The sequence below is a fragment of the Chrysochloris asiatica genome, unplaced genomic scaffold, assembly GCF_000296735.1.
Source record: "Chrysochloris asiatica unplaced genomic scaffold, ChrAsi1.0 scaffold00107, whole genome shotgun sequence".
In the NCBI taxonomy this organism is placed as follows: Eukaryota; Metazoa; Chordata; class Mammalia; order Afrosoricida; family Chrysochloridae; genus Chrysochloris; species Chrysochloris asiatica.
Window position 1 is genome coordinate 2202521 of NW_006408625.1, and position 10829 is coordinate 2213349.

General features: G+C 44.0%; 1 protein-coding gene across 1 annotated transcript in view; it reads left to right on the forward strand.

Moving 5' to 3' along the window:
* The window catches only part of DAPK1 (death-associated protein kinase 1), a 274182-nt gene that overhangs the window by 196733 nt on the left and 66620 nt on the right, over positions 1–10829 (forward strand). Inside the window, exons 3-9 of the mRNA XM_006867630.1 lie at positions 1733–1871; positions 5651–5780; positions 5931–5979; positions 6082–6108; positions 6735–6887; positions 7227–7272; positions 10602–10691. Coding sequence (XP_006867692.1) covers positions 1733–1871; positions 5651–5780; positions 5931–5979; positions 6082–6108; positions 6735–6887; positions 7227–7272; positions 10602–10691 — 634 coding nt within the window. The remainder of the gene's footprint in view (positions 1–1732; positions 1872–5650; positions 5781–5930; positions 5980–6081; positions 6109–6734; positions 6888–7226; positions 7273–10601; positions 10692–10829) is intronic.

Genomic DNA, 10829 nt, shown 5'->3' on the forward strand with positions numbered 1-10829 from the left:
GAAGGAAGAACTGTGAATATAATTGCACAGAACCCATACTTTTACCAAATGGAGCATTTTATTGTTGTTGTTATGTGCCTTTGAGTCAGTTCTGATCGATAGCAACCCTGTGTAGTGTTTCCAAGGCTGTATATCTTGCGGTAGCAGAAAAAAAAACTAAAAGTGACCAAAGACTCATATTCTATGGTAAGATGACTGTACCCTTGGGGTTCACTGTATGGATGTTGCAAAAGCCACGATCTCGTCTTCTACTTTTTACATTTGGACTGCATCTTTAAAAAGAAATGTTCCAGGGTAACCAGACATAGTCATTGTATTTGTGGTAATCTACATGAGCGGTTCAAGTCCCAGATCATTAAAAAAAATACTCCAAGTGATTCAGATGCCAGTGGGCCCTGAGACCCACATCAAGAAGAAACTGGACTTGGAGAGTGGGGAGATAGAATGTGACACTTTAAGAAAATTGCTCTTCTGTTATTGTTGCATCGCATGGACCTCAGTTTTCTTACTCTGTGTGGATGTGGATGCAGTAGGTATAATGTTTATGGAGCTGTCTTGCGAAAGAAAATAATGAACACAGCAGTTATGCGCATAATTGCAGTTAATTATTATGTTGTGAATGTATGGTTAAGCACGATAAAGATTAACTTATAAAAACTCTTATTAAAAGTTCCCTGTTATTTGCCATTAATCACCACCGTGGCATTCCGAGGGGAGTCTGTTCTTTCTTCCACTTGTTAACAAAAGGGGGACGCTTGCACTGTGCTGGGAGATGGGGGGCAGCAGGGGTCAGAAGCTGCCCATGTGAGAGTCGGGTAAGGGAGACAGATTAAAGAAATCCTGAAGTTGCTGTGTACTTTTCAGGTTTTCCCAAGTTCATTTTTCTTTAGTTGAGCTCTTTGTTTACTTCATTACTGAATGTTGTCGTTGTAAATGTGTACGTATTTACATATAACTCAAGCATTGGTGGCTCAGTGGTAGAATCCCTGCCTTCCAAGCAGGAGACCCAGGTTCAGTTCCCAGCCAGTGAGCCTAATACCATAGTCACTTCCCTTCCGTTAGTGAAGGCTTGTGTCTTGCTATGATGCTGAATGGGTTTCAGCGGAGCTTCCAGGCTATGGGAAGAAAGGCCTGGTGATCTACTTCTGAAAACCAAACACTGATAATCTTATGACTCACACTGGTCCAGTCCACAAGTGGTCATGGGGCTGCCAGAGGACCAGGTAGCATTTTGTTCAGTTGTGCATGGGTTGACATGAGTCCAGCCAACCTGAAGGTCGCTAACAACACCAACAACTTTTGTATATAAGTAAACACAAAACTAAGCAAATAAACCTGGTCATTTTTGGTTTAAAAAGCCAGTCAACAAATGAATGATGAATTTTCCAGGCACTCTAATGTAGCTAGGAATATGTAGTCCACAAATCATATACAAAATTGGTTTGTCTTAAAGTCAGTGACTTAGGAATTCATCTCTAAATAGGCATTATAAAAATATTCTAAACAATTGAGGGTTTTTGTTCCCCCATCACATCTCAGCTTCCAAGTGTTTTCAAGAATAGATAGATGCTCCTTAGTGCAGAAGTCCTGATGTGTGCTGACCTCATGCTTAGCTGGCTCAGCCTGTCTTTATGCTGTGTTCTTGCCTGGAACCAGAGCAGTGAAGTAGCCCACGAGCGGACAAATCAATAGGAAACTATCGCCATCAATAACCCGACTTCCTGATTTTCAGCGTTGCAGGTGGTGAGCTGTTTGACTTCTTAGCTGAGAAGGAATCTTTGACAGAAGAGGAAGCCACGGAATTTCTCAAACAAATTCTCAATGGTGTTTACTACCTGCACTCCCTTCGGATAGCCCACTTTGATCTTAAGGTACGTTGCTGGGTATTGGCTTGGTAGAACCACAGCATTATTTGTAAGAAAAATGGAGACATTAAATAAGCATCTGAAAGATCTTTTTTTTTTTTCCTTTCCCTTGTGTGAATTTAACGAACAGAATTATTAGTATAAGAGAGCAAGCAAACAGTGTATACCTGCTGTAGGGATTTCGAATCTTTTTTAGGGTCAGATGTTGAAGATTCATTGGTTACATTCTGGGATCGGTGGTGAAGAATCAAAGGGTCCTTCCAGTCAGGTGTGTAAGCAATGGGGGCTGTTTTTGATAACCAAGGCATCTGCAGCCTGGAGTGGCCATAGATGAACATAGTTTCATCCTGGTGACACAGTGAATTAAGAACTGGGAGGATGCTAACTGCAAGATCAGTGAATCAAACCCACCAGCAGCTCCTTGGGAAAAACATGAGACTGTCTGCTGCTGTAAAGATTTACATAGGGACACACTGTAAGTCAGAATCAGCTTGATGGCGGTGGGGTTTTGGATGGCTCTTGGAGGTACTGTGTGGCATAAATGGCTTATGATTATCTACTAACCTAAAAGTTAGTGGTTTGAACTCAACTCCAAGACACCACGAAAGAAAGGCCTGGAAATCTGCTTCCATAAAATTGCAGCCAAGAAAGCGCCATTGGAGCAGTCCTGCTCTTTAACACATGGGTCACCCTGAGTCAGATTGTTTTCGGAGCTCTTGTGCAGGTAACACAGAGCCCTGCTGCCATGTTGTTGTTGTTGTTGTTAAATTCTGTCAAGTTAGCTCTGACTCATGGCAACCCAGTATAGGGTTTCCGAGGAGCAACTGGTGGGTTTGAACTGCTGACCTTGTGGCAGAAGTCCTGATGGCATAGTAGGGGGTTTAAACATTGGGTTGTTAACCATAATGTCAGTGGTTCAAGCCCACCACCTGCTCCTTGGGAGTAAGATGAGGTTTCATACTCCTGTAAAGATTTGCCGCCTCAGAAACCCTATGCAGGGTTGCTGTGAGTTGGCTTCAACTGGACGAGATACTACCATCACTATTGCCAGACGGATTCGCAGCCTTGAAAACCAAAAGGAGCAGTTTTGCTCTGCCCTTTGAGTCGGAATTCCACCACTTGTCCGTCAGTTTGTCGTAGTGTGGTGGCATGTGAGTTGCTGTGATTCTGAAAGCTGTGCCACCAGTATTTTAAATACCAGCAGGGGCACCTTTGGTGGACAGGTTTCAGATGAGCTTCCAGACAAAGACAGACTAGGAAGAAAGAGTGACGAACTACTTCTGAATATTTAGTCACTGAAAACCTTATGAATAGCAGAGAAATACTGTCAGATATAGTGCTGGAAAATGAGCCCCTCAGGTTGGAAGGCACTCAAAATGCAACTGGGCATAGTTTGGGTGCTAGGGAGGGGGGCAATATACAATTAGGAAGAGGGGAATGGAAGCACAAAGCAGATGAGAAAACAATTAGGCAGGTTTGCATGGACTAAGTGGGACAGAGGTAAATAATGATGTATGCACAACCTTGGAAAAACTGGGCTGTGGGATACAGGGATTGAGGCATGGTTGGAATAGGGAAAAAGGGAGAAATAATGTTAAGATGCTTGGCTGTTTTTTGAATCTTGGTTTCCGTGGCATACAATTATAAAATAGACACTTGAGAAGGAGAGAAAGGTATAGCCAGAAATATCACCATAGAAAGCTTGTAAGTCCGTCTTCTGCCTATAACTGATTAGAATACCTAAAATGGGGCTACAAAGTGCTCAGTGAAGGAGGCTTCCTGCGGAGCCTCTGCGTTACATAAGACCATAGGTGGAATCCTCAATAACATCCAGAATCTTCAGAGGTGGCAAATTTCCACTTAAAAGGACAAGTAGACCAGCCTGGAGTGGCTAGAAGAACAGAAGATACTTCCTGAAAGAAAGACCGACAGGAAAAATACAAAACAATATAGGCAGCCCGACTGTCACTACAAGAATAAGCAAGTTGCTCGCCTAGGATACATGAAGCCAAGTGGTTGGGTCCCCTCAGGGCAAACCCCCTTCCAAGACTAAGACTCAATGGGGAATACATGCTCTGATTGGTGACCACGTTCATCACCAATAAGGGGAAGTGAGGGAAAAACAGCAATGAAGCTGTGAGATATGCCCTACAATGTTTAATAGACTCCTGTGAACCTGGGTGGAGACCTGGTTAGCCAGCAGCATGGCAAGACCTGGGACTCTTGGGCCCAGAGTCAGTGACATGGCCACAGAGGACTAGAGTGGAGAGTGAAGCATCCAGCTGATAAGAAGAGAGGGCATATGCACACTTGCAGATAATACCCACTCGACCTGGCTTCAATGACTGGATGATCACAGCTCAACTAGAAGAAGAAAGAAGAGGAAAAAAAAAGAGTAATCGGATACAATTTGATGAACTTGACCTACACCTATGGATGCAGTAGGTCAAAAGAGGGAACAAATCTTTACAGAAAGGATCATTCCTACCCCCTCCATAAACAGAGTAGACAGGGATGGGAAACTTGGACATTGGCTACCTAAAATGCGGGGGAAGGGTCAGAGAAAAAGAGGATGACCCAGCATCAATGGGGTGAGGTTGACCCAGGATTGGGCAGTGTTTTGTTCTGTTGTGCATGAGGTCGCTATGAGTCGGTACTGACTCGATGGCACCTAACAACAATAATTGGGCCTTTGCCTGGCTGGATGTAAGGCATGATGGGAGATAAAAAGGGGTGTAAGTCATACTCCCAGCCATCAAAGCGTGCATGTTCCGTTGGAAAGAGAAAAAGTACGCATGTGAACCAGGAAGTGACAATTTTAGGTTCCACTCAGAGTTTAAGACCATGAGAAGAGATGTCACAACTCAGGGTGTCAGGTGAGTGAGACACTAGGATCAGATTTCTGAAAGGGGGCAATCTTATTCATACTGATGGTTAGAGAGATATGAAGACCCCCATCTGAGAATTGGGTTACAGATACAAGTGCTGATTGAATGACATGAGTCATGTGCTTAGAGTCTCCGAATCCTACATGTCAGAAAATGCAGAATTGTCAACTGCTATATGGTATGGCGCTGTGAACTAATGCGCCAGACTGCAAAATCGTTTAAACTGCAAGGTCGGTGGTTCAAGCTCACCAGCTGCTCCTCGGAAACCCTATACAGGGTGGCTATGGGTTGGAACTGACTCGATGGCACTTAACAACAGCAATATGCATTTTGAACACACACGCATGTGCGGGCTCACCCACAGAACCTGACTTTATCCTCTCAGCATTCATTCGTATGCATCTACCTCAAAGGCTACCACTCTCTGTCTTCTGTCTACTTCTAGAAGCTAAAGATGCTGATGAGTGGATAGTCAGTCACACAAGCAGCTTTGGAAGGTGGAGGAAAGGGAGGCGATGGATACACCTTCCTTCTCCTTCCATTAGGATCACTCAGTTCTGCCCCAGAGGGATTGCACTCAGTCACCACACCTTGTATCTGCTTCTCTCTTTCCCTTTCCTGCCCCTTCATTGCCTCCTAGTGACGCTTGGCAAATTTTCTCTTTCCTGCCCCTTGATTGTCTCCTGGTGACACACAACATATGCTGGAATCTTTGTCTCATATTTGCTTCTGGAAAAACCTGAAGCCAAGACATTGATTTTCCTTGATATTCTCTTTCAGCTCTTTTCTCCTTACTTTTTGTTTGCCTGTTGTAGGAGAGGGGAAGAAATATTCTGCCTTCCATGTCCTCACCGTATCGTATCATAACTGCTTGCTTCCTTCCTTTCTTCCTTAAAGCCTGAAAACATAATGCTTTTGGATAGAAATGTCCCCAAACCTCGAATCAAGATCATTGACTTTGGATTGGCCCATAAAATTGACTTTGGAAATGAATTCAAAAACATATTCGGGACACCAGAGTTTGTGGGTAAGTTTCTCTTATTTCTCATAACCTTATGCTGCCGAATTCCCTGCGCTATAGGACCAGTTCTTCGCGCCAGGTTTCTGACTTAGAGATGAAGACTGAACCAGGTGCTCACTTCCTTCCACAACTCAATCTGTGTTTATTTCCTCTTAGCTCCTGAGATAGTCAACTATGAGCCCCTTGGTCTCGAGGCGGACATGTGGTAAGGAGCACACCTTGGTGTTTCTATCCTTCTGATGACTTCACTGTTCTTCTGATATGGTGTTTAACTCATTTCCTTTTTTTGTCTTGTTTTTGTGTCTAGGAGCATTGGGGTAATAACCTATATTCTGTAAGTACCAAAATCTGCAACTTATCTTCTTTAGCCTGTTTCTACGAAACCATATGCTTTATTAATGATTAAATGTGTCAAGTTGGTCTCTTCCACTTATGTGTGGTTTTTATGTAAACATATTCATTTGACACCCCCAGAACACGTTTAGTTTACACTAATTAAGCATTTTCTACTAATTCTAAATGATTCATCAGGAACTGTTACATCATCACTTGGGTGAAAACTTGGCTGCCTGTCTCTGCTGAGAAAATAGGAAAAGGGGGTTTTTAACTACTAATTGCTTTTCCAAATTGACTTTTTAAATGAAGTCCTGTAGGATAGGTGGCACTGTAGGATAAACCCTGGGCTGCTAATCCCAAAGTCAGCAGTTTGAACCCACCTGCCACTCAGAAATCCTATACAAGGATGCTATGAGTTGGAACTGACTCAATGACACTCAACAACAACAAACTTTTTATTCTTGTCAGTTAAATGTCCTATAAACTGTACTTGAATTCTAAAGTACCTGCACAAGGCCCAGACTAGAATCTTATTCCATACTCCCCTTTTCAGGTATTATAGGAACAAAGAGGCAACATGAGAGATAATTATAAATGTCGTGATTCCCATTTCATTTTTGACAGATTAAGTGGGGCCTCCCCATTTCTTGGAGACACAAAGCAAGAAACGCTAGCGAATGTATCTGCTGTAAACTACGAGTTTGAGGAGGAGTACTTCAGTAATACCAGCGCCCTAGCCAAAGATTTCATCAGAAAGCTTCTGGTCAAGGACCCAAAGTGAGTATCTGCTGCTTCTGGGAGGTGGTGGGCCTCCGCCTCAGCAAACGGAGAGTGAGCATGGCCCCACATACGCACGCCTCACGCTCATCAGTCCCAGGCTGTTGCTGTCTGGCAAAGGCAAACACTTCTGAGCATGCAGCACCCTGGCCACCTGCTCACTCAGTATTCACAGGCGCCATGAAACTTACAGAAGGGGCAATGTCATTCTCACCTTTCTGCCATGAAGCAGGTCCCAAGCTGCATTTTCCAGAGGAAGTGTCTGAAATTACCTTAGTGTTTGCTGTTATGGTCATAACATTTATTTTTGTTTTCTTTCTGCCTCCTCTACCCATAAAGGAAAAGAATGACAATTCAAGACAGTTTGCAGCATCCCTGGATCAAGGTAAATTGCATTTTCTGTTGCTCTTTCAGTGATTACCTTGAGTATTCCTGCCCAAAGCCAGACCAGTTGCCATGGATTCAGTTCTGACTGTGGAACTATGCTCCATAAGGTTTTCAGAAGATTGCCAGACCTTTATTCTGAGGACCCTGTGGGTGGCCTTGAACTGCTAACCTTTCAGTTAGCAGCTGAACCGTTTGCAACACCTGAGTATTATAAGGCATACTGAAATTCATTTGTCCTGGTGTGGCACTGTGGCATAATGCACTGGAACCCAAGGTTGGTCTGAACTGTAAGGTCAGCAGTTCAAGTTCACTAGCCGCTCTTCGGAAACCCTATACAGGGTCACTATGAGTCAGAACCTACTTGATGGCACTTAGCAACAACCAAGTATTACAGGAGTCCTGGTGAGGCGCTGTGGGATAAAGCACTGGACTGCAAGGTTGGTTTGAACCACAGGATTGGTAATTCAGGCTCACCAGCTGCTCCTTGGAAACCCTATACAGGATCACTATGAGTTGGAACCAGCTTGACGAACTTAATAACAACAATAGCATATTGTAAGTTTCTATGGATTTTAGCAGTAGACCACATCTTGGAGTAGCAAGTTTGCTGTTAGGCCATTTTCTAAGAAAACTGACAGATTAGAGTGTATTCTAATGGTAAAACTGAGATGGAGAGGAATAAACTATTCGGGGGCAAGATTTATAAAGTGGACCTTAACGTCAAGTTCAGGCAATATCCGTGTTTGGTTTGACCTGAGGCGTTTTGGCCCAAATAGTACTTTTTAAACTTTTGAATTGGTCGAGCGCTTAAACATCACTTAAAAATCTGGATTTCCTTCTTTTCCTGAAAAACCTTACCAAGCCCTTGTTCCTCATGGCCCAGAGGCTGAGCATGGCTGTACATGTACTTATGACCACCCCTGAACATTTTACACATTTGTAATCCATGCCTGGCCTTGTTGGCATTTAGCTTAAGGAATCTGAAGTTGCTTCAGCTAAAGCAGAAGGGGCTGAGGTGAGAGGGGGGACCTGATAGTTAAAGCATGAAATACCGGAATCAGCACCTAAAGCTGGTTTGAGCACCTGGGGCACTTTTGTTGTTGTTAAGTGCCATCGAGTTGGTTCTGACCCATTGCAGCCCTGTATAGGATTTCCAAGGAGCGGCTGGTGAGCTTGAACTACCAACCTTGCAGTTCAAGCTGACTTTGCATTCTAGCACATTAACCTGCAGTACCACATTTTATTTATTTTATTTTTTATTTTTTAAATGTTTTATTGTGAATTGTGTGATAATCTACATGGGAGAACATCAGCTTTACATTCATTCCATCATCCATCATTTCATTGGCATAGTTACCATCCCGTCCATGCATCCTCACCCAACTAAGGGGTGTACCCTGTAAGCCTGCACCCCCACCCCCACCCCCCCCCCCCTGCCACTACAGTCCTCAGCCCCTTTCCATCTCCTGATCCTGAGTCCCCAGCCACACCATCTCTTGACGTCGTCTTCTCTGCCTCCATCTCAGGCCTCACCGCCTCACTGGGTAGGATTCCGCTCTTCGCTCTTCTCCATCGATGGTCCCAGGGACCTCCGCTCCTAGACTGATAAATTAATCACTCCCCTCCTTGCTACAAAATGCCCACCTTTAGATTTCCAACCCTCACAATCAGTCCTGATAACAATTATTCACCATTGCATCACAAGAGACCCATCTGTATTTCATTTCATCAGCCTTCCTGGACAGGTTGGACATTATTCACTGGAAACGCTACCTTCCTCCACACCCTTTGGATCTAGGTTTCCTCTTGAAAGCTTGTAAGCCAGTCACTTCTTACCTTTGTATCCCTCCCCCCATTTTGGGTAGCCAATGTCCAAGTTACCCATCCCTGTCTACCCTTTGTGTGAAGGGGGTGAGAATAGTTCTTGCAGCAGGGGTTTGTTTCCTTTTTTGAGCTACTGCATTTATAGGTGTAGGTCGTGTTTATTGAATTGTATCAGATGACACTTTTTTTTTTCCTCTTTTTTTTTTTCGGGTTGAGCTCTGTTTATCCAGTCATTGAAGCCAGGTCAAATGGGTATCATCTGCAAGTGTGGGTATTCTTAGGTCTGTTCGGCCTCTTTTTATCCGCTGGCCGCCCCACTCTCCACTCTAGACCTCTGTGGCTGTGTCATTGACTCTGAGCCCATGAGTCCCCAGATGTTGCCTCGCTATTGGCCAACCAGGTCTCCACCCGGATTCACAATAGTTTGCTGAACGATGTAGGGCTTAGCTCGCCACTTCATTGATGTTCTTCGGTCACTTCCCCTTCTGGGTGACTCAGCACCACATTTTAGCCCATGTAAATCCCCCAGCATTTTTTCCAGAAGGCAGTGGTGTCCTCCTCATGTAACTAGATCCCAGCAGCTAAAGGCCCCCCAGAGAAAGAGGCAATAAAGGGACTCTAATGATAGGAACAGCGATGGCTCAGTGGTAGAATTTCTGCCTTCCATGCAGGAGATCCCAGTTTGATTCCACCCAGTGCACCTCCTGCACAGTTTGTTGGTGGAAGCTGGTATGTTGCTAGGATACTGAATAGGTTTCGATGGAACTTCCAGACTAAGATGGGCTAGGAAGAAAGATCTGATATTCTACTTCCAAAAACCAGCCAGTGACAACCCTGGGAACCACTTTTAGGGATGGCTCAGGACCAGGCAACATTTTGTTCAATGTGCACTGAGTCGCCATGAATTGGGACTGTCTCATTGGCAGCTAACAACACAGTTGGCCCTCCTAAGAAGCCCTGTTGTGCAGTGGGTTAATCATTGATCTGGTAACTGAAAGGTCGGCAGTTTGAACCCACCAGCTTCCCTGCAGGAGAAAGATGAAGCAGTCTGCTTCTGTAAAAACGTACAGCTTTGGAAACCCTACGGAACAGTTCTGCTTTTACCTGTAGGGTCCATGGGAGTCAGGATCCGCTTGATGGCAGCGGGATGGGTTTGTTTGTCCCTCTTTGTCTCAGTTACTTGATTCTGCTTATGCTAAAATGCCTGATAACACGTGCTCCCACCGTGAATATTGCCATTCTCAAACTATCAATGTTACAAGTTGTCATTCAGCTTGACTCCAAGTTCAAGTTTTCACTTCTCAATATCCATTCCTGTGTTTGCAAACTCTCAGCTCAGCCAGGCTCCTAGGTCTTGTGTACTGTCCCACCTTGTTGTGTTGTTTGAATGAGGTAAATGTATGTCAACTGTGTAGGATGAGAAGGTTTTTCAAAAGTTATCATGTAACGTATTACCATCACTTGACAGCTCTAATTTCTTTTTCCCTTGGATTTTCATTTTAGCCTAAAGACACACAGCAAGCACTTAGTAGAAAAGCATCAGCAGTGAACATGGAGAAATTCAAGAAGTTCGCTGCCCGAAAGAAGTGGAAAGTAAGATGCTTTGATATGGCGGGATTTGCAAGTTCGGTTTCCTATGTGGAATGCTTGTCTAATCAAGGTTCATATCTTTGATACAGGAAATTTGAAAAAATTCCATCTAATGGTGGATTTTTTTTTTTTTTTTTTTTT